The sequence below is a fragment of the Coregonus clupeaformis genome, chromosome 7 (genome assembly GCF_020615455.1).
Source record: "Coregonus clupeaformis isolate EN_2021a chromosome 7, ASM2061545v1, whole genome shotgun sequence".
In the NCBI taxonomy this organism is placed as follows: domain Eukaryota; kingdom Metazoa; phylum Chordata; class Actinopteri; order Salmoniformes; family Salmonidae; genus Coregonus; species Coregonus clupeaformis.
In genome coordinates this window covers 24976694-24999275 of record NC_059198.1, presented here as the reverse complement: position 1 = coordinate 24999275, position 22582 = coordinate 24976694, and the positions used below count along the sequence as shown (strand labels likewise).

The 22582-nt window shown below is 45.2% G+C and overlaps 2 protein-coding genes across 4 annotated transcripts in view; both read right to left on the bottom strand.

Annotated features, from left to right (window-relative positions):
• Positions 1 to 3638: 3638 nt before the first annotated feature.
• On the bottom strand, positions 3639 to 9263 carry LOC121570511 (mitochondrial glycine transporter B). 2 transcript variants are annotated; one of them, XM_041881974.2, is made up of 8 exons: positions 9187 to 9263; positions 7429 to 7588; positions 5775 to 5899; positions 5314 to 5398; positions 5017 to 5196; positions 4722 to 4890; positions 4319 to 4485; positions 3639 to 4089 (listed from the first exon to the last, which is right to left on the bottom strand). In XM_041881974.2, exons 2-8 carry the CDS (start codon positions 7441 to 7443, stop codon positions 3967 to 3969), a joined length of 864 nt encoding a protein of 287 aa, XP_041737908.1. In that variant the 5' UTR covers positions 7444 to 7588; positions 9187 to 9263; the 3' UTR covers positions 3639 to 3966. The 2 variants fall into 2 exon arrangements, with proteins under 2 accessions (XP_041737908.1, XP_041737907.1); XM_041881973.2 differs by lacking the exon at positions 9187 to 9263 and adding an exon at positions 7710 to 7811.
• A 477-nt stretch (positions 9264 to 9740) lies between these two features.
• LOC121569446 (myosin-9-like) overlaps positions 9741 to 22582 on the bottom strand; it is a 34712-nt gene continuing 21870 nt past the window's right edge. For both annotated transcript variants that reach the window (XM_041880416.2, XM_041880417.2), the window contains 28 exons: positions 21378 to 21551; positions 21143 to 21257; positions 19718 to 19905; positions 19426 to 19547; positions 19198 to 19267; positions 18917 to 19077; positions 18683 to 18791; positions 18421 to 18552; positions 18077 to 18283; positions 17846 to 17983; positions 17589 to 17712; positions 17339 to 17510; positions 16986 to 17198; positions 16615 to 16759; positions 16295 to 16501; positions 16083 to 16187; positions 15806 to 15958; positions 15419 to 15667; positions 14283 to 14495; positions 13948 to 14160; positions 13665 to 13826; positions 13391 to 13519; positions 13023 to 13111; positions 12774 to 12897; positions 12438 to 12646; positions 12117 to 12225; positions 11706 to 11878; positions 9741 to 11446 (listed from right to left, as the gene is read on the bottom strand). In XM_041880416.2, the coding sequence (XP_041736350.1) occupies positions 11338 to 11446; positions 11706 to 11878; positions 12117 to 12225; positions 12438 to 12646; positions 12774 to 12897; positions 13023 to 13111; positions 13391 to 13519; positions 13665 to 13826; positions 13948 to 14160; positions 14283 to 14495; positions 15419 to 15667; positions 15806 to 15958; positions 16083 to 16187; positions 16295 to 16501; positions 16615 to 16759; positions 16986 to 17198; positions 17339 to 17510; positions 17589 to 17712; positions 17846 to 17983; positions 18077 to 18283; positions 18421 to 18552; positions 18683 to 18791; positions 18917 to 19077; positions 19198 to 19267; positions 19426 to 19547; positions 19718 to 19905; positions 21143 to 21257; positions 21378 to 21551 (4314 nt within the window). In that variant the 3' untranslated portion in view covers positions 9741 to 11337. The remainder of the gene's footprint in view (positions 11447 to 11705; positions 11879 to 12116; positions 12226 to 12437; positions 12647 to 12773; positions 12898 to 13022; positions 13112 to 13390; positions 13520 to 13664; positions 13827 to 13947; positions 14161 to 14282; positions 14496 to 15418; positions 15668 to 15805; positions 15959 to 16082; positions 16188 to 16294; positions 16502 to 16614; positions 16760 to 16985; positions 17199 to 17338; positions 17511 to 17588; positions 17713 to 17845; positions 17984 to 18076; positions 18284 to 18420; positions 18553 to 18682; positions 18792 to 18916; positions 19078 to 19197; positions 19268 to 19425; positions 19548 to 19717; positions 19906 to 21142; positions 21258 to 21377; positions 21552 to 22582) is intronic.

Genomic DNA, 22582 nt, shown 5'->3' with positions numbered 1-22582 from the left:
CAAACTCACTTCACATGTCATTGTTCCCTATCTAATTTAGTAGGCAAAGGCCACTGTGACACACAGGCTATCACTGCAGTCTTTGATATGAGGTTTCCAATGAGAATAGCTGATTGGGTTGGAACTGGGTGACATGTCATTAAGCTCCAAAAATAACCACAGTTTGTGTGCAAAAGTTTCCAATAGGTTAACAGTGTTTGTTTTACATAATGAGTCAGACATGTAATCCACAGACAATGAAATGTGACTCATACTTAGCTAATAACATACGAAATATGGCATACTTAGCTAATATCACTGTTTTAATGTACAAGGTTTCTAGATGAAAAAAATTATCAAACACAGACACAGCCCCAAAGCAAACTGGTTTAGGTCAGTTGAAGATCAGTATAGCCTAATGACTTATTTTTGCTTGACTCTTGTCTTTCACCCACCTTATCATTAACTATCCCTTTTGATGTCACACCCCTGTCCCCTTCTCCCAGTCTTATCGCTGTCTGACAGCTCTGTGATAAGCACATTATCATCATGCACTGCTATTACTGTGGGTAGGCATAATGGCTGTGTGTATAAGGTTAAATGAAAAGTAAAAGCTACCTCCGATATTGCATACTAATATTGGAACTGAGAATGACCCATGTGCCAGAAGCATCCACTGCTCTCAAGTACTGTGTGGGTTTATCATATTAACCCTTTGAATAACGAGGGCAATGTTGGGTTGTAGGTGTAGTTATCTCACGCCCTGACATAGAGTTCGCTAGTTGGTTTGGTCAGGGTGTGAGTATTCTATGTAATGTGTAATTCTATGTGGAGATCTAGTATGTTTATATCTATGTTGGCCGGGTGTGGTTCCCAATCAGAGGCAGCTGTCGATCGTTGTCTCTGATTGCGGATCATACTTAGGTAGCCTGGTTGCCTACCTTAGTTGTGGGATCTTGACTCGTGTTTGGCTTGTTGTCTGTAGCCACTGTTTGAGCGTCATGGTTTGTTATTTTGTCAAGTGTTTATTTGTCTTAATAAACATGTACACCACGCTGTACCTTGGTCTGACCCGTCTCTCAACGATCGTGACAAGTTATTAACGCTCTGAGACCAACTGTCATGTGATTTATGGACCATATAAGTAGGGCATTGCTGGAACATGTGTCTGGACTAAACTGAGCTGCCTGCGTGTCAGCCTGTCTCTGTCATAGTGACTGCCTCAGCCAGGATGCAGTATGTCATGTGTAATTTCATTTCCTTCTGAGGTTGCAGTGGTGGAAAGGTGCCCCAAGGCACTAATGCCATGTCACTTTCTGTTGTATCACAGAGAGAAAGGAAAGAAAAAGAGGTGTAAAGGGATGCATGACAGGCACAAAGCAAATACCTTATATAATGAATACTAGCAGACTCATGTTGTATTCTTATATAATTTCATGCATTTTCTTTTAAAAATAGTAAAATGTTCTCTTCAACACACCAGCATAATTATTCACCATTACAAACAGTAATAAATTATATCAAATATGAAAACATGAACAATTATAATACCATTTTAAGGCAAATCAACTGTACAGCTCAAATGGACAGCAAGCAAAGCTTATCTGTTACAACATCACTACCAGAATAATTTCTTAGTACAGTGGCAATAGTTTGGCACAAAGGGAAGGCAGGCAGACTCCAACCAACTCACTGCGGTATGAGACACTCCAGGGTTTTCAGATTACGGCAGTGGTTGAAGTGCATTTCCAGCTAAGGAGATTGGTCAGATCAGTATGTTAAGCAATTAGTGTTTTTTGCCTTCAATTTAAAGACAAGCAGATACCAGTTGTGCTAAAGTCTAGGCAAAACAGGTACCTAACATTGTAGAATTCCACAGCGGGATATACAGTACCAGTCAAACGTTTCAACACACCTACTCATTCAAAGGTTTTTCTTTCCTTTTACTATATTCTAAATTGTAGAATAATAGTGAAGACATCAAAACTATGAAATAACACATAGAATCATGTAGTAACCAAAAAAGTGTTAAACAAATGAAAATATATTTTATATTTGAGATTCTTCAAAGTAGCCACCCTTTGCCTTGATGACAGCTTAGCACACTCTTGACATTCTCTCAACCAGCTTCATGAGGAATGCTTTTCCAACAGTCTTGAAGGAGTTCCCACATATGCTGAGCACTTGTTGGCTGCTTTTCCTTCACTCTGCGGTCCAACTCATCCCAAACCATCTCAATTGGGTTGAGGTCGGGTGATTGTGGAGGCCAGGTCATATCATGCAGCACTCCATCACTCTCCTTGGTCAAATAGCCCTTACACAGCCTGGAGGTGTGTTGGTTCATTGTCCTGTTGAAAAACAAATTATAGTCCCACTAAGCACAAACCAGATGGGATGGCGTATCGCTGCAGAATGCTGTGGTAGACATGCTGGTTAAGTGTGCCTTGAATTCTAAATAAATCACTGACAGTGTCACCAGCAAAGCACCCCCACACCATCACACCTCCTCCTCCATGCTTCACGGTGGGAACCACACATGCGGAGATCATCCGTTAACCTACTCTGCGTCTCACAAAGACACGGCGGTTGGAACCAAAAATCTCAAATTTGGACTCATCAGACCAAAGGACAGTTTTCCACCGGTCTAATGTCCATTGCTCGTGTTTCTTGGTCCAAGCCAGTCTCTTCTTATTATTGGTGTCCTTTAGTAGTGGTTTCTTTGAAGCAATTCGACCATGAAGGCCTGATTCACACAGTCTCCTCTGAACAGTTGATGTTGAGATGTGTCTGTTACTTGAACTCTGTGAAGCATTTATTTGGGCTGCAATTTCTGAGGCTGGTAACTCTAATGAACTTATCCTCTGCAGCAGAGGTAACTCTGGGTCTTCATTTCCTGTGGCGGTCCTCATGAAAACCAGTTTCATCATAGCGCTTGATGGTTTTTGCGATTGCACTTGAAGAAACGTTCAGTTCTTGACATTTTCCGGATTGACTGACCTTCATATCTTAAAGTAATGATGGATTGTCGTTTCTCTTTGCTTATTTGAGCTGTTCTTGCCATAATATGGACTTGGTCTTTTACCAAATAGGGCTATCTTCTGTATACCAACCCTACCTTGTCACAACACAACTGATTGGCTCAAATGCATTAAGAAGGAAATAAATTAACTTTTAACAAGGCACACCTGTTAATTGAAATGCATTCCAGGTGACTACCTCATGAAGCTGGTTGAGAGAATGCCAAGAGTGTGCAAAGCTGTCATCAAGGCAAAGGGTGGCTACTTTGAAGAATCTCAAATATAAAATATATTTTGATTTGTTTAACACTTTTTGGGTTACTACATGATTCCATATGATGTCTTCACTATTATTCTACAATGTAAAAAATAGTAAAAATAAAGAAAAACCCTGGAATGAGTAGGTGTGTCCAAACTTTTGACTGGTACTGTATATCTAAAGCCTGGAGTAGCTTAAACAGTCAGTGTGGCTGGGAGTCCAGTGGCTAGTTAGGGACCAACAATATTATACGACTTATAGTGCAACATGGAATTTTGAAAGTAGTCCAGTAGAATAAGATACCATAAATTAAAGTATTGTTTGGTGTAACCTCACACAATGAAGACAGATAATATTGTGCGATGCAAAACTATTGCAATCCATTCAAATATACAGACGTTTTAATAAAACTACTAGTCCCAATCTCTCTGTCAAAGTATACATACCAGTCCTTGATGTATCATATCTATGCAATGTGTTAATGATGTAATGGCAGAATACTGTATGTCAGTGAAGAAGTCCATTGGCACACTCTCACAACTAGGCAGTCTTAAGACACAAAACACAGCAGTGCCTTCCAGGGCACTCCTCACTGTAATGGTTTGTCCTCCTTCAGTGACTTGACTTTCTCTTTCTTCCTCGGTCCCCACACGTTCCTCATTTCATTCTCTCTCTTCAGGACTTGTCATCCCTTCTTTTTGTCATCCCTCCTCAGGACTTGAGCCCCATGCGGGCCATCAACTGTTCATACACCGTCCATGCCATGGCAGCAATCATGGTCCTCCTCAGAGAACGTGGCACCCCGCCCCGGAAGAACCCTTGAAACCCGTGCTCCTGAGAGAGGAGTGAAAGAATGGCACATGTCAACTACTGTAAATCAACCCTGATGTTTTATTACATAGTGTGACACTGTGTTCAAACTAGAGGTCAGTATATAAACACATACAGACAACAGTTTAGCCTGACCCACATAAGAACAACGTCAGTATATTATACAACAGTGCTATTGCCCTATGCATAGTAACAACGCTGTATTCAATAAAACACCCAGAGAGATAGTTACCATGTAAATGTATCGCACAGCGTCTGTAGTCCTCTTGTACAGATGTGGGCTGACTTGGACGTGGGTTTTGACCACGTCAGCTGGCTGGGTGACCAGGGATGCCAGGACCCCGGCCAGAATCCCACAGCTGAAGTTAGCCAGGGGCGCGTAGGGAGACGTGCTTATCTCTGGGAGAAAGAAACAGAGAGACACTATAAATTCCACTCCACACCAAACAATTCACATTGAGACAGATATGTCAAAGTTATCAAATGTGGCTACTAGTGTAACAAATACTACTGCTCTATGTTTATGTCATCAATGTCCCCATACTGACACTTCAAAGTGATTGCACACACAACTAGTGAAACAAATACTAGTGTTGAGCATTAGTGTAGTTTGTGTCCTGTGTCCTGATACTGACCCTGTGGCAGAGTGTTCTTGGCCTGGCTGTGGAACATGACATAGAGGCCTGAGAAGGGAGCATCTCTGAGGAGGGTGGCGGTCAGCCCTGAGAACAGAGCTCTGGGTCCCTCTGTCTGACACACACTGCGCAGAGCCCCTGCCACGCTCACGTAGTTATACCTGCCACTCTGAAACAACAGACAAGTATACACATTAAACAGTACTCATGTAGTCACTGCAATCATATATAGAAAAGACAAAGTATTTATATTTTCCTTCCTGCCCCTCCCCTCCGTTTCTCTACCTGAACATACCTCAAAGCGAGTCTTGATGACAGTGACAGGCAGCATGCAGACCCCTGCCACAGTCCTGGCCCCAGCTCCCAGCAGCACAGACTCCATGGCCCCAGGGCCCTGCTCCAGGAAGTAGTGCTGCTTCAGAGAGTAGTAGGTGCTGAAGTAGATCCCTACGCCGGGGATGGTCCGCACAAATGACTGGAGGAGGAAGCAGAGCAGACATGCTGTCAGAGTCATACAGTATACTGAACACACAGATTCAACACAACTGATGTGTTTCTATTTATATTACTGATCATAAAGAGGCGGACTTACTGGTGAGACCCCCTTCCAAAGTCCGATGAGCTTCTCTGTCCGTACAACACTTAAGAACACAGTCACCATCCCCACTCTTGCTGAACTGAAAAAGCGAAAGAGAGAGAGAAAGACGTATTAACACAAGTAACACACTGTACTCTGAAACGATCAAAAATAGATTTTGAAGTGTCTTGCAACTACGCTTCATTTCAAAATAGCTGACGTGACATTGAGTTGGTACTAGCATGCAGGCCATATGTAACCAGCATGAGTTTTATGACTCTTTGGACTCTCAATGTTCAGATCTACAATCTACAATATTGCTTAGTCAATGAGGCGAGTCAATAGAGTAATGTAATGCTAGTGGGTCTCATGGTCTAGTACAAGCATGTAATCTAGAGCCAGAAAACGTACTACAATGTGGAAGTGTGTGGACTACGCTGTAGAGGTATTGACTGAGCCAGCTGAAGGCTACTCACCCAGGCTGCATGTTGCTCTGAAGGGTCTGCAGGCGGGTCTTGACCAGGTCCAGAGGCTGAAAGAGCAGGGTGGAGCATGTTCCACTGAGAGAGCCACACATAAAGGCCTTGAGAGCCGGGTGAGCCTGAGGGGAGAGACAAGCAGGGAGGAGAGGAAGGGAGAGTGTTAACACCGATCACACAGCAGTCATGGTAGAGTGCTCTTCAGTGAGAGCCCAAAGCGTGATGGGCTTTATGATTGTTTACGATGGAGAGCATCAGGCAGAGTGGGTTCTGGGAAATAGGACAAATGCACATACACTCGCTACAGTAATTCACATTATATAAACACCCACAAAAGTAGTAAAACAAATACACACACCCACACAAATTTTCATATGCTGTCAATATAGACAAAAAATAAGACGCCACACACACAATATACAAAACAACACACACATCCCTCCTACAGCACACATCCCTACCTTCCCCGGGCTACTTTTCAGTGGCTGATCCTGTTTTTCCTGCATTTGTCCCTGTTTTCCTCCCCTCTCTGGCTACGCTGTTATGAACAGTGGTGGGTTGTCAGGGCAAAAGCCTCCATCCCTCGCTTAATTTCTCTATAAACTTGCCTCAGTTTCCCTTCACAAAGCAGCTTAATCCACTGGCGTATGTTCCCACTCTCTCTCACACACAACCTCTCAATGCTGCTACTCCTACTCTACCCTTCGTCTTTCTGCTTCCAGCTAATGCACATCTCTGCAAAATGCCATGCTTCATACATTGTAAATGTCAGTATGTGTGTGTATGAGCGCATACGCATGTTTTTGTATGTTCTGGCTTCCATAAAACAACTTATCACAGTTTACATTCTAGAGCGTATATGGTTAGGCTATGTGCTGCTCTAGAACTATAGAACTACTTGTGTGTAAAAACGCCTTTATTTCCTCATCACTGGGCATGAATTTTAGTACATTTCAATGTCCTCAGCTCTGGTAAATTACTAGGTAGTTCCTGTACAGTGATGTAACATTGATAACCTGTACTCCTTCACTTGGACTTGAAACATACAACACTTTCTCAAAATGTCCCTGCCCCTCCCTTAATGAGGGCGCTATGGCAACAGCCCACCAACAGTGCTTGTTGACCAATGGCAGTGTTGGCACAGTGGAGGCTTGGCAAAGCCTTGCCCACTTGTTTGGCATGTCTATGAAGATTTAAGGTGGCACCCTGGAGTTCGACCCACTTCAGGGCAGAGGACAATAGAGAACTTGTAAACACAGAAAACATTGAATTCTAGAACTGCCTGAGAAAGTGCATAGTATGAAAGTTGCCTGAAGTTCCATCAGGTTAGAGGAGGGGGATAGACAACTGTGTCAATCAACTATGTCACAGGATGGTACTGTGATGAACATAGGGGCTGGATTGAGAAAGTTGGGCTGGGTACCCTGATCCAAAATCACAGCCTGACATAAAATGCATGTGAAATCTTAACTGAGATCTTAAATATTATAACCCAAGCCCTTAGACCACTGAAACCACGTCAATAAAACATACTCACCTATTCACAGTACAGTACATGTACATCAGTCACTGGAGTTACTCTAGAATTATTGTCCTTCAGACTTTCACTATGGATCAAATACTAGATGATCTACAAAAATATCCGACTCACCAGAGACAGTTCCATGGTTATTTTGAAAGTTGAGAATGAACTCAAATCCAATAATGTTGTCCTTGTATGATCAAAATCTTCTTATGTATTTTCCTCTTTTTGAATCACTTTCTCAGTCCTTACTCTACCGCTGTCCATTCAGCAACTTTCCCAAACGCTCCTGCACAAGAGATAACAAGTGAAGACTTCAAGATTGGACATTTCAGCTGCGCACCCCATTACAGAACACAAACAGGAGAACATTTCAAAACTGATATAGAATGTTACAGGCTGTAACTTACAGCACAGGGGTTTTGCAATGTTGATACAGTGTGTCCCTTACAGCAGATACTAGAGAGCTGCACTGCCTCTGACACTGACTGATACACTGTGGGGTTTGGGACACTCACCACAGCACAGACCTACTATTGGAATCACCTGACTCACACTATGGTTCCAATTTAAGACACACAGTTACTTATTAACTAATCAAAGATCACCACCCAGCACATTAGCAAAACATACACCCTGATCATGCTGCACATGTTTCTCATGAGTGTGTGTGCACATCTGTGTGAGTGTGTATATATGTCTCTGTGTGTGGTGTGCACGTGCGTGTATATGTGGAGGGGTCCTGAAGCCTCATGCTCTCAATACTTTTTGAAGAGGCATCAGTGGCAAAATGAAGTTTGAAAGTGCTTTTTAGTCCAGGACTGGGTTTAATAGTGTGTCCATACTCCAGACTCTTGATATTCATTTTTTTATGGAATATGTTCTGTCATTTCAAGACATTACTTTACATGGGTACAGACAGACCCCTCAATCTCAATGGGCATACATCTATGTGACTGATTTTGTGAGAGAGTCAAGTGACTCATCACACTCATTATACTCATGTTATAGACTGAAACAGATTAATACAATGACTATTGTTAATGTAACACAGACATCGCTAAATGACTAGTAGCACACTCATTCAGACATTAGGGAATTTGAGGATGTACAGTGTATACATATTTCAATAGCCTACATATTTCTGCGCGCAAGAATTATCACGGGACAGGAGTGATTTTTATCCGGGGTTATAGAACTGTTGCGGGATCAGGACAGTACAGGAGAAAATTGACAGGTCAAGACGGGACAGTATGTATTTGAACTCCCATGTCAACCTCTAATGTACATGTCGACTAACACTCAAGATAGTTAAAAATATGATTTAACTTTCTTACAACTACAACAAATATGGGCAACATTTATCACAGGTCTCACACTGGATCATTTTTCAATCATGATAAACATAGACCTACAGTGATCTTATTTGGAACTCTATGTATCTCAGGAATCCCACCCAGGAATTTAGGAGCTAATGCCGCGACTTTGAAACTCTTTGTATTAACTTGAGCTCGGAGTTTCCAACGTGAAAGTACCAGAATCAACCAATAGGAAGCTCTACTACAATACCCTCGCTATCATGAGCACGATAGTTGTCAGAAGCGTATCCCAGTCTGAAAATCGTGCAATGTCTAATACTATTTAAATTAATTAGAATGAGAACACAGGCGAACACATTGTAGAGAACACAACCCGATGACAAGTTAGTTACAAAACGTGGACAATGAGAACTCAAATGTATAAATTCATAGGGAAAAGCATTGAAATGGAGAATGGACAAAATATGTAATGAACAGAAACACATGTCATTATTTGATTAAACTATTATCAAGCAAGGCCATTCGCTGAAATATTGTAGCCAATATAAAAACAACGCTCAGTTCTCACCCATATCTGTCCATCCTTGTGTGCAATATTCTGTTTAAACCGGTTTAGACTTGCTGCATTATTATGCCGAGTTTGTCCTGGGGAACCTTTTCAATTGGGATTTTTCAGTCAAGACTGTCCTCTTGTGGTCATGTCTGAGATCACGTTGCTTAAAAAAAAACTAAAAAGACCACTGCACAATATTAGATCAGATAGTCTAGTCTAGAGTATTGCCAGTTTAAAGCAGCAATCAGCAGTAGAAACATTAACGCGAAATACCCGCCCCTGTTTCAGTAAACAGCTGAGGGATGGGGCTGGAGAAATGTACCACTCAAATTCATAGACAAAGCTATGGATGCAAGGACTGACCATCCATGATATAATTTTTGTAGTTTGAACCATGTTGAGGCTATTTGTTTGTTTACTTATATTTACTTTGAACTAAGCTCATAAGGTATTTATAAGTTATATTTTTTAAGAAGCAAAATAAAATAAAATGTAGCTAGGTACAAAAGCAACTGCTGATTGCCCCATTAATATGGACATTTAAAAAAAATAGTATCAGGAGTCAGTGGTAGCAGTTTAGAAAGCCATTTTTATTGCAATAATACCAACAATTCACAAATCATCTCATGATTTCATTTTCAGAGCTGCAGAGAAAATGAACAGTAAAAAATGTAGATATCTTTTTTCATATTTTATTTTTTGCTTCCAAGTGTGTGAGAGAGAGAGTGATCCTTTGTCTGTTATCTGTCATTAATAACAAATTCCTCTCACTTCCCAGCAGTGTGAGCAAAAAAGGCAACCCTGAGCACAGCCTGCAGGGGTCATAGTTCACCCAGACCTAAAGCACCATCACTCATCTACCTCACCCCATCCCTCAAATACATGGGACTACTAACACCTGGCCAGGCATTTCAACAGGGAGTCATCTCCCCAATCTTTTAGTCAGAGAAAGTAAAAGGACACCATCAGGATATCATGTGATGTGTTAGACTACAGTGCTGCAAAATGTAACCCCGTCCCGCTCACCCCAACATGCTTGATTCTGTTCAACCACCCCTATACCCCGCCAAGTAGTGCTCTGAGAATACAGTGTGCCGTGAGTAATAAACTACCACACCACCCCGTAACCTTTGCCCTGCGCATCAATAAAAACATTGATAGTAGTAAAGAAATGCATATAAAAATCAATACATGGATCCAGGAATTAACACCCTTTAACAGTAGAATTTGACTGTGTGTGCAAGGCTTTAGTGTGTGTTGGCATAAATACATATGAGCCTGCAGTTACTCTCAATTTGTATTTTCTTGTTTGAGGTGCATCTGCCCTGTCTATCAATGTCTTCAATTTAATGCACCTATGTAATGGTTTATCATTTCTAATCCAGAGTCTTAAATCTCAGTGCAAAAATTAGAAATTTCAGCACAATCAAATGTTTGTACATTACTGTGATTCTCCAATAATTTTGTGTGTGCTTTGTGTATGTCTATAGATGTATCGGTTTCTTAAACCCAAAAGCATGTGTTTTAAGTACTATCCGCAGCAAAATTAATCCGGTACAATTGAGCACATAAACCTCCATTATAAACTGAGGTGAGAGCGAGCAAGAGCCATAATAGACATGTAGTACTTTCATACTTAACCATTATAAAAACTTTAGAATAAAATACAAATCTATAGATTGCGATATTACTTTGGTCCCCTTCGAGTAATCCTTCTTCATTTATTTATACTTATTTCGTTCGTTCTTGCTTCAGTTAGAAAAAAGATCCCAAAACAGGACTATTTCTATTGGAATGTTTCCTTACAAAAATATCATTCATTTGAATTTTTTTTCCCAGAGAATGAAGAATGAAGCATGAGAAAATAAATTGGGCCCACAAGTTTGTATGCGTTATGTATGTCAGTATGGTGATTGTCTGAAGTACTATGTTGTATTGGCTTGTATGGATGTGTACATAGATTGTCAAGTCTCCCCATAGGGCTTAGAGAGAGACTGAGGTCTGGCTGTGAAGAAAGCCTGTTTACTGCCTCTAAATCATACAGTATCATGATGTTTGTGTCTCTGTAAGTGCATGCGTTACTTTAAGTGGTATGTGTGTGTTTTGTGTGTGTGTGTATGACTGTTGCGATTCCATCCTTTAGACGGCAGGGAAAACTGTGGCTGTTCATTCAGGCTTGGGCTCGGGGGTCTCGCTCTTTGGCTCACTCTCCTCGTCGCTCTCAATGCCTGCGCGGCTGACAATGCGGCGCATGGTGAAGGGGAGGTCTCCACGCCTGGAACAGAGACAGTAGGGATCAGTGAGTAAGGCAGAGAGGTCGTTACAGGGACACAACACATATACCATGGAATAGAGTCATGGAGGGCCAACAAATCAAAATGGAGGCCCTCTGAGGATATATGATCAGTAATGTAGCAGATGAGGGAATGTGTTTGAAACATACATTGTAAACGCAAGTATGCTGTGTAGGGTGCTAGTACAGTGCTTCAGCATTTAGTCAGTTTGGGTGATGGGCAGTGGAGGAGTGTACGTACCTGAGCTTGCTCTTGAGGGTGCTGACCTCGCGGTTCATGGCGTCGGCTGACTCGGTGGCGTCCTCCAGCTCCCTCTGCAGTTTCCTGCGGTTGGCGTTGGCTCTCTGGGCCTCCTCCTCAGACTCCTCAAGCTGCCTCTTCAGCTGCTTCATACGAGAGTTCAGCTTGTCCGACTGCGTGCACACACACACACAAGCATTAGCTTCAAGTACCAAGGTGAATGCTACACATAGGTGGTGGATTGGGTTCCAAGACAATGTAAAGTACACTGAAATCTAGTGAAAAGCTTTATATAAATGTAATCCATTAAATCATTTAAACAAACTAGAGTTATACAGAGTGAAAGAGACTTCATGTTGGCTGGTGTAAAGCTGTTGGGCTTGTGTTTAAGCTAGATATCCGAGCCCTGACCTGGTCTTTGTACTGCTCTGTGTTGCGTCTCTCATCGTCCACCGCGAGGACGACCTCCTTTAGCTTCTTCTCTGTGCGGCGCACCAGCTTGGACGCTTGCTGCCTCTCCCTGTGGAAAGAAACATTTGGATCACATGGACAGGCTGAAACTTCTACTTAACTTCTCCATGGCTTGTGGGATTTTCACCATCTGATCTCATCCATGCTGTAATTTCAGTTAATATTTAGAATTATGCAGAGCCCAGGAGAGGTGGGTTATCTGAATGAGGATGCTGATGGCAGAGCCTCAGGGGGTCTAAGGTCAGGCTCAGACCCACTCACCTGGTCTCGATGTCCACCTGCTCCTCCAGCTGGGCGATCTTGGCCTCCAGGGCAGCGATAGTGGCCTTGTACTTGGACTTGACGGTTCCCTCCAGCTCCTGCAGCTTCAGCTTCAGCTCCTTGTTCTGGCGCTCCAGCTGGGAGCGGGCCCCCTCCAGGCGCTGGGAGGTACTGCGCTCTGCCGTCATCTCTACAGTCATCTGGTCAGTCTAACAGAGACAGGGGGTTAAACTGTTATACTGTACTTATGGCCTGACCCACCTTATCATTAGACGTAAACTATCCCGTCTGTACACATGCTGCATGAACGTCAACTGCCGTCCTTGGCTGTCCTACCTGCAGCAGAGTTCTCTTCAGCCTATCGTTGACCAGCTCAGTGTTACACTGCTCCTCTTCCAGCTCCTCCTCCAGCTGTGCGATACGAGCCTCCAGTCTCCGTTTTTCCTCCGCAATCAGACCGCTGAGAGAAAAAGGAACAGTGGGAAAGAAAGGAGGGAGAGACGAGAGCGAGGGATAGACATTTGGGTCATTAGAGGCAGAGATAAACAACAGTAGGTTATGAAAGATGTAGAAAATGGTTCCTACTTCTTGGCGGCCTGGTTGTTGATCTCATCCTGCAGCTCGTCTCTCTCCTGCTGGGCCTGTCTCTTCACCCGCTCTGCAGCAGCCAGCTCCTGAGGGGGGGGAACCAAAGAGTGTGTGTGGGAGTGGCATGAAAATGGAAGACACACAGGGCCAAATCCTAACTTGAGATAAGCGCTCATAACTAACTGTGGAGGATTTGTGCAAAAGTTTGAGTTATGTGCAAATACAGTTTCTCACGGTAGGATTTATAAAAAGAGTTAGTTACAGAAGTCGGTTTTTTACTGTTTGGGAGGGTGAGGTGTCAGGTGAGAATAAAAGGAGACAGACTAGTGTGAGATGTTAGGTGAGGGGCAGCAGTGCAGACTGACCTCTGTCATCTGGATCATGTCGGCCTCCATGCTCTTGAGCTTCTTCTCGTTCTCCTTGGCCTGGGCCATGATCTCGTCTCTGGACATACGAGTGTCCTCCAGCTCCCTCAGCAGCTCCTTCATCTGGGCCTGGTGGAGAGGAGGGAGAGGTTCAAAACATATATTTCTAGCAAACTACTCACCATCTGCGTGCATCTTGATTTTAATAGAATGTGGTCATGGTATAAAAACATACTACAGGTCAGAAGCTGGTGATAATGTAATTGGTTGTTACCTGAAGCTTCTTAAGCTGTTTGAGGGCCTCATCACGGTTCTTGTTGGCCATGTCGATTGCTGCCTCCAGCTCCTTCAGGTCCAGCTCCAGCTTCTTACGGGCTGCCACGGCAACAGAGCGCTGCTTCCGCTCATCCTCCAACTCCAATTCCATCTCACGCACCTGAGGACCAGAGAGATTCAAGCTTTCAATCACTGGACTACATGTCCCATTATGCAGTGGACAAATAACACACAGTAAGGAACCGTTACCTACCAAGTTAAGCCTGTAGCTACTAGTGTACCTGTTTGATCAGCTGTCTCTTCTTCTCCTCGCCCATCTCATCTCGTCCTGCCAGGTCTCTCTCATACTGGGCCTTCATGGCCTGCATGTTGACCTCCAGACGCAGCTTGGCGTCCTCTGTGGCCTGCAGCTCGTCCTCCAGCTCCTCCAGCTGAGTCCTCATCTCCTCCAGCTGCTGCTCCATGCCACGCTTGGACTTCTCCAGCTCGTGCACCTGAAGGAAAATAGTGGAGATTGTGATGAGAAATAGCAGGACTTTGGGACCAGTATGAAAACAGAGGATTTTAATTGATTTGAACAATTCAACACCCCCCCCATGACACTCGGCTGTCTTACACTCTTGCCGACATCATCCTTCGAGGAGACCAGGTCCTCCATCTCAGCGCGGAGCAGCTTGTTGGCGCGGTCCATCTCGTCCTTCATGTCAATGAGGGACTCCAGCTCGCGGGTCAGAGCCAGGGCCCGGGTCTCCTTCTCCCTGGCCTCAGCCTCAGCCTTGTCCCTTTCCTCAGCGTAGCGGCATGAGATGGTCTTCTCCTCAGCCAGCATCTATAAGTAAAATGGAGGAATGTCATACAACATACTGTATTTCAAGACCCAGATTTTTCCCTAATAGTTATGGATTTTCATAAAATCAACACTTCCAAGTAATTTACCCCCCAGTTTGAGTGAATTAAATTGTGGACAGTAACCAGGTTTCCTACACCCTTTGAATGCAAGTAAAGTACACGTCTGGTGAAAAAAAAGTCACGACAGGCCTGATGGAAACAGCTAAACTGGCAACAAATCAAAATACGCTAGACAAGGTGGGATCTTTTTGGGTCTAAAATTAATTCTGCGAGAAATGGTGGTGGAAATGCCTTTATGCACAAATCCTGATATAGTAACCATCATATCGAAGTAAACTTGGAGTAACGTGAAGACATGCGAGGTCCTCCCACTACGACTCGGGAAAGCATACAGTTTATTAGGTTAGATGAAATGCGTTATGATGAATGTCACAGGGTGGTGAAAGTGCACAGTAATGAGCTTGATGCTCCTTTCCAATAAATAATGAGGGTCTTACTCTTATTCTGGTGACATGATGGTCGATGCTTGGCTGCCGTTTAACTAATAAAAATCTTGCTCTTCTGTCCATAATAACCGTATGTAGGTAGTTCACCTGCACTATCTGCGAGCTGTTGGCTAAAGCGCACGTATCAAGGCCAGAGTGGGCACATTCGCTATAGAACGCAAAAAATAATAATCTGACAAAACCATCAGTAGAGTTGAAAATTCGGTACATTGGAATTTATCCGCAATAGTTATTTTTATGTGCACTACGTCATCACGTACAGCCTTTTATCCGCAACAAGTCAATTTGATGGAAACATCTCTGCTGGGAAAACACATTGTTTTTATGCAGATCTTACAATATTTGCATGAAAATCTGTCACCAACTGGATGGAAACCTAGCTAGTGTTACTACTAACCTGGTCGAACTTCTTCTGCTTCTTCTCCAGGTTGGTTACGGTCTGTCTGAGGTGGTCCTGGTCCACCACCATGTCGTCCAGCTCCTGCTGCAGACGAGTCTTGGTCTTGTCCAGTTTCTCAAAGGCACTGCACTTCTCCTCCATTCGCTGGCTGAGCCCCTCCAGGTCCCTCTGCAACCTCTTCTTCCCCTCCTCCGCGTTCTCCAGACAGCCCGCCTCCTGCTCAGACTTCTTCTTCATCTCTGCCAGCTATAGGGGGACACCGCCTGTCACTCAAACATTGTGGTGTGGTTTATGGGTTCTAGTGATGTGTTGAACAAATCTAATAGCACATTTGCGTCAATCCAATTTTAAGGTGTACGCTGCTGTAAGTGTGTGTGTGTTTACCTGAGCCTGCACGGTGAGCAGCTGCTTCTCCACGTTCCTCTTGCTCCCCTCCTCCTCCTCCAGCTGTTCTCTCAGAGTGTTCTGTTCATCCTCCAGCTGACGCAGACGAGTGCCCATGGACAGCTTCTGACGAGTCTCCTCCTGGAGCAGCTCCTGTAGTTAGAAGAGAAAGGCCGGCACGGTTATAGTCCGGTTATAGCAACGTTTACAGATAACCATGACAAAACTAGTTCATTATTTAATCCTTGGATCTGTTGTAGTCTATGGAGTGCTGTACCTGTACATCCTGCAGCTGAGACTCCACAGCAGAGCAGTCCTTGGATGCTTTGATGGACTTACCCTCCACCTCACTGAGCAAGCCATTGACAGTCTCCAACTCAGCCTTGGGAGGAACACAATAACCAAAACAGTCATCAATATGGGCCTGACAGCTAGTGTACAGGTCACATGTTTCAAATCGTCCCTGAAAGGAGATGAATGGTACTGTACCTGCATCTTGGCCACTCTCTCAGCCAGCTCAATCCTCTGGCGCTCGCTCTCTCCGTGTTTGACTTGTAGCTCCTGGACCTGGCCCTCAGCCTTTTTCCTGCGGTGCTCGGAGTCTCCCTTCCCCTGCATCAGGCTCTGCAGCTCGATGGCCAGCTCGTTACGCTCACTCTCCAGAGCCTGCTTGGTCTTCTCCACTGACACCTTGTTCTGTTAGGGGAGGGGGATAGAACACCAGGGGTCAGTGCATGTACAGATACCGTAATACAAAGGAGTTCTTGAGGGCGCGCGTGTGTATGTATGTATGCATGCATATCACCCACTCTCTTGGCCTGCTCCAGTTGCTCATTGAGCTCGTCGAAGGCCTGGCTGTGTTTCAGTCTCATCTCCACCACCTGCTGCTCGTGGACCTTGGCGTCGTCCTCTAGAACCTTCTTCAGCTGGTTCACCTCAGTCTCACGCTTGGTCCTGACAGACAGAAGTAGAGAAACGAAGGAAAGCGGGAATAGGACATTGTCAGATTGTGTGCTAAGCTAAATACTGGGAAACAAGGAATTGTCATCAACTCATGAAATTTTTTTTCTAGAAGGTCAACATGATGGCATCCATTATGTGTCATCTTATTTCACAATAAACCAGTTTCATTTAAACACAGTGGCCGACTATGTAACTGATCTCCTCTGGGTGTCAGTACCTGAGCTCCTGCTGGGCAGCAGTGGAGTCCAGTGTGTCCTCCAGCTCAGTCTTGAGGGCCTCCAGCTCCTCTCCCAGGTCCCTGCGGTTCTTCTCAGCCTTGGTGCGTGCGGCCCTCTCCAGCTCCAGGTCCTCCTGCAGCTCAGACAGCTGGGCTTCCATTTCCCGGATCTTCTTTTGGGCCAAGTTCTTCTGGGCTGCCTCCTCCTCAATCCTGAGGGGAGAAGGAGAGGGAAAATGGAGGGTGTTATAACATTCATTATGCCATGTAAATACAATTTACAGAGTGATCACACTAAAGCCACTACGTATGTATGTTTATATGTGATTTCAGAGATCTTGTAGAGATCCCACCTGGCCAGGGCTGCCTGCAGCTCCTCCTCCTTCTTGGCCAGCTGGGCGCGGAGCTCAGCGATCTGGGCCTGCAGCTCAGCTATCTGGTCAAGGAGATCAGTAGAGTCTCCCTCCAGCTTACGCCTGTTCTTCTCCAGCTCCTGACGGCCCTTCTCCTCCCTGCGCAGGCGGTCTAAGGGAGAGAAGGAGAAGAAGAGTTAAGGAGGAAATAAGAGCAACTTGGTCAACATGGTGCGTGTGCTCCACCTACCCTCCAGGTCAGTGATCATGGCCTCGTGCTTGTTCTTGAGTTTCTGAAGGCTCTTGGACTTCTCCTCCTCCTCAGTCAGGTTAGAGGTGAACTCAGAGATACGCTCCTCCATTAGCTTTTTCTCCTGTGGGACACCCACAACACAACCAGGAGTTCACAACACAATTCTATACATTTTACTTATACAGATCCATCCCTCGTCCATCCATACACCTGTATCCATACACCTGTCTGCCCATTGATGGTTGGATACTGACCTTCATGAGTTTGTTGTTCTGGTCTTCAAGAACCATGACATCCTCCTCGATCTTCTTCAGCTTGGAGTCTGTGGTCACCTTTTCCAGTTGCAGCCTCTGCCTGGCAGCCTCCTCCTCATCCAACTGCTGCTCCAGGTCCTACACACACACACACAGGAGGAGAAAGAGTTAGCACAGTGTGTACCTGCCATGCTGCCCACAAAGTGTGTGTTGGTTTGTGTGTGTCCTCACCGTGATGTTCTGCTGCATCTTCTTCTTCTCTGTCTGCAGATGTGTGGCTCTCTCCTCCTCCTCCTCCACTCTGGCCTCCAGGTCATGAAGGATCTCCTCTAGCTCCTGCTTCTTAGCGGCCAGACGGGCTCTCATCTCCTCCGCCTCGGCACACAGCTCTGTCTCAGCCTGCAGCTGCTCCTGCAGGGCCTGCTTCTCGGCACTCAACTGGGGGAGACAGAGAAAATATGGTGTTAAGGGTTCATCAATGCCGTTTCAAGTTAGGTTGCGCAAACTATTGTTTTATTATAAATGATCAACATGTTACTTTTGGGCTGCTCCAGTGATGGAGGGCCTCATCTTACCTGGTGCTGTTTGACCTCCATCTCCTGCAGCTGGATCTCAGCATGCTCCTGCCTCTCCTTCACCTTGGTCAGCTCATCGTCCTTGGCCTGCATCTCCTCCTCCTGCCTGCTCACCTGCAGCAGGGGCTTCACCTGGGGGACGAGGGGAGAGGGACAGTTAAGAGGAGAATAGAAAGGCTATTGTACCCCAGTATTCCCAGGGGGTTCGGCTGAGTCCAGTACCATGGTAAAGGAACAACAGTAGCATAAGTACAGTGTGTACCTTGGTGAAGAGTCTCCACCACTGCCAGTTCCTGAGTTTGAGGTAGGCAGAACAGTTCCTCTGGATCACCTTCATGGCGGTCAGCTGCTGCTGTCTCCTGGCAAAGGCCCTGCAGAGCGAGAGAGAGAGAGAGAAACACTTACATATCTTCTAAATACAGTTATAAGACATTAAATCAAAACTTTTTCACTGCAGCCATATGATAAGACCGTTGGAGTCAGGGGGTCTCCTTACCTGCGGGCCACGTAGCCTCTGCACCAGGCCTGGAAGCTGATGATGACGTCAGTAATCTTCATGTCCCTCTCCTCCTCCAGGTGAGCTAGCACTCCAGCCCTGAAGAACACCTTACTCTGACCAATCCTGAACAGGTTGGGATCCAGCTCCAGGCTTTTGATCTGACAGGAGGGTGAGGTATACAATCAGTTCAACTGTGACAATATTCATCTCTTCGTTCTGTTTCATTCTGAATGAGTGAGAATGTTCTAGAACAAGAGAATAATGCCCTTCTCTCTTACCATGAGCACACAAGCCTGTTTGCCATCCATGAAGCCCTTGGGGATGGAGTTGGGAGTGAGGATCTCGTACCTTAGAGAGAGACAAAGGCACATGCAGGGGATCATCAGAGTTGGACTCAACTCACCAGAAGCAACATACACAGCATGATGCAACAATAATATGAGGTTAAGTTGGGGAACTGGTGAAAAGACATTCGTATGCAGCCACAATGGGAGCGTTTACGGTACCTTTGTCTGAACTCCTGGAAGACGATACGGTTGGGGAAGCCCTGTCTGCAGATACGGATCCCCTCCAGAACACCATTACACCTCAGCTGGTCCAGAACCAGGTGGGGGTCTAGCTTACCAGCCTATAGGGAGGGAAGAAAGGGAACCTGTTTAGATGCGTAAATAAACAGCTGCCAAGATAACACCACTAGCATACGTTCTGGGTGCCTCTGTTGCCTACTGTGTTTGGAGGGCATCTTGAGAGAAACTATTGTTTGGATGTTTTCACTGGTGGAGGTGGATCGACTGGTACCTTCTTCTCGTGGTTGGGGATGATGCAGCGGACGAAGTTGGGGTTGGTGTTCCTCAGAGTGGCCATGAGCTTGGACAGCTGCTCCTTGTAAAGCTGGCCCACCGTCCGGAACATGCCCTTACGGGTCTTAAAGGCACCAGGCATCTCAGACATCCCTGCAACCTTATCCAGGCCCACGATACGATCCACTGAGAGGGGGAAGACGGAGAGAAGAACAAGAGGAGAGGAGAGGGTGAAGTGAGACCAGACAGGCTTGCACATTTGGGAAAATCTAACCAGGCAAACACCACACAGTGAAAACAAACCACAACATAAAACACATGAAGCAGAGTATAATGGAGGTGGGGGGGATCCCATCTCTCCATGGGGGATGGAGAGAGAGAGATGACTGACTGGTTCAAAACCAGTGACACCGCAACACTGGGTGAATGCAGAGGAGGACAAATACAGTAGGAAGGGGGATTTGGGGAATGAGGAGAGGGGTCACAAAATGCCAGTGAAGCGTGGGGGGAGGAGAGGGAATCACACTAGAACGAGACGCAACTCGATGCAGTGAGTGAAGGGTGTGTGTGTGTGTGTGTGTGTGTGTGTGTGTGTGTGTGTGTGTGTGTGTGTGTAACTGCTTCCACTATGTGACCATCTTAATACGTCAAATGTGTGGTGCGAACCTACATACTATTTGGAAATCAATGTTTGGTGACAAACTGTGCATTTGTAGGCATGTTTTTATTGGTGACGACGGAACCAAACCCATGCAGTATATACCCATTGCTGCAGTACCCATGAGCAACACCAGGGGTCCCAAACCACACTATTACACAGAGGGAGAGAGGGAGAGTCCAATGAAAGAGCAACAAGTGGTAGATCTCACTGCACACAGAGCTGGGGGGGGGAACGGTCATTACATCCCCTTGTAAAAATACATCTGATAAATCAACATTGATCCACAGGGGAAACGGGGTATGAGCAAACAGGTTAAAAAACATAGGCAAAAGTTGATGCTGAGATGAGAAAAAGGTTCATATTCGTGTAACAACAGAAGGATGAGCAGAACAGGAGTAAATAAAGGAGACTGAAATGATGAAAAAGAAAAAACGGTCACCTGAATCTGAGTGGAGAAAAGGAAAACGCTGATAAAAATAGGCTCTCTGAGACCTCTGTACCTCTGAGACCCAGTAAGAGAGGGAGGGAGAACAAACGAAAATGGGCCATACAGAGGAGCAGATGGATAGAAACCAAAACAGAGTGAACGGGTAAGAACAAAGGTCCAGACACCAGACATCGGATACGAGACGAGAGAGAAAAGTAGATATGAGACAGGAAGAGACCCTTTACTGAAAACATATCAGCAATTCCCAGCATGAAGGTTCATCCACTTAAGTCTGTTGTTCTTACTGGTTGGTAACTATCATTGGCTGCACTCACCGTCCTTCCACAGTTCAGACACAAACTTGTCAGTGGACTGGTTGAGCAGTGTGGCCACGTTGTCGTTCAGAGGGTCCATGTTCTTCATCAGCCACTCGTCAGCCTTGTAGTCCACCTGAGGAGACGGAACACCATATAGACATTAGTATTACACAAGGTTTGCATGGGACATGATGTCCCAGGGCACACAGATTAAGCAGAGTCTAAACTTAGTATTCATTACTGGTCTGTTTACCTTCCCAGCGTAGTGAATGATGCAGAAGTCGGCCTCATCCTTCAGTTTCTTGGGCTTGTGGAACTTGGAGTGGGTGCCCTGCTCCTGCAGGACCTTCTCCACAAAACTCTTGTCAGTGGCTTTGGGGAACCAGCACTCCTCATCCAAAAGGGCCAGGATACCAGGGGGGCTAGCCTGAGGGAGAGCAGAGAACAGGGCTTACAGAGAGACCAGGGAGCCTGGAGCTGCAGCATAGCATGGGACTGAACTGAAAGAGATGGAGGGAGGGGGAGAGAGATATGTGAGAGGATTGGAGAAAAGGGATGGGACTGCAGGAAGTGAGAGGTTAACAGGGAGGTATATACAGTGAGGGAAAAAAGTATTTGATCCCCTGCTGATGTTGTACGTTTGCCCACTGACAAAGACATGATCAGTCTATCATTTTAATGGTAGGTTTATTTGAACAGTGAGAGACAGAATAACAACAACAAAATCCAGAAAAATGCATGTCAAAAATGTTATAAATTGATTTGCATTTTAAATGAGGGAAATAAGTATTTGACCCCCTCTCAATCAGAAAGATGTCTGGCTCCCAGGTGTCTTTTATACAGGTAACAAACTGAGATTAGGAGCACTCCCTTTAAGAGTGTGCTCCTAATCTCAGCTCGTTACCTGTATAAAAGACACCTGTCCACAGAAGCAATCAATCAAATTCCAAACTCTACACCATGGCCAAGACCAAAGAGCTCTCCAAGGATGTCAGGGACAAGATTGTAGACCTACACAAGGCTGGAATGGGCTACAAGACCATCGCCAAGCAGCTTGGTGAGAAGGTGACAACAGTTGGTGCGATTTTTGCAAATGGAAGAAACACAAAATAACTGTCAATTTCCCTCGGCCTGGGGCTCCATGCAAGATCTCACCTCGTGGAGTTGCAATGATCATGAGAACGGTGAGGAATCAGCCCAGAACTACACGGGAGGATCTTGTCAATGATCTCAAGGCAGCTGGGACCATAGTCACCAAGAAAACAATTGGTAACACACTACGCCGTGAAGGACTGAAATCCTGCAGCGCCCGCAAGGTCCCCCTGCTCAAGAAAGCACATATACAGGCCCGTCTGAAGTTTGCCAATGAACATCTGAATGATTCAGAGGAGAACTGGGTGAAAGTGTTGTGGTCAGATGAGACCAAAATCGAGCTCTTTGGCATCAACTCAACTCGCC

What these genes read in the sequence shown, in the direction of transcription:
- LOC121570511 (XM_041881974.2), bottom strand. An exon ending in TCATCAAGACTCGCTTTGAG is followed by an intron (nt 4,891 to 5,016) that starts GTATGTTCAGGT and finishes CTGTTGTTTCAG; the next exon opens with AGTGGCAGGTATAACTACGT. An exon ending in CTGTGCGATACATTTACATG is followed by an intron (nt 4,090 to 4,318) that starts GTAACTATCTCT and finishes CTCCTCTCTCAG; the next exon opens with GAGCACGGGTTTCAAGGGTT.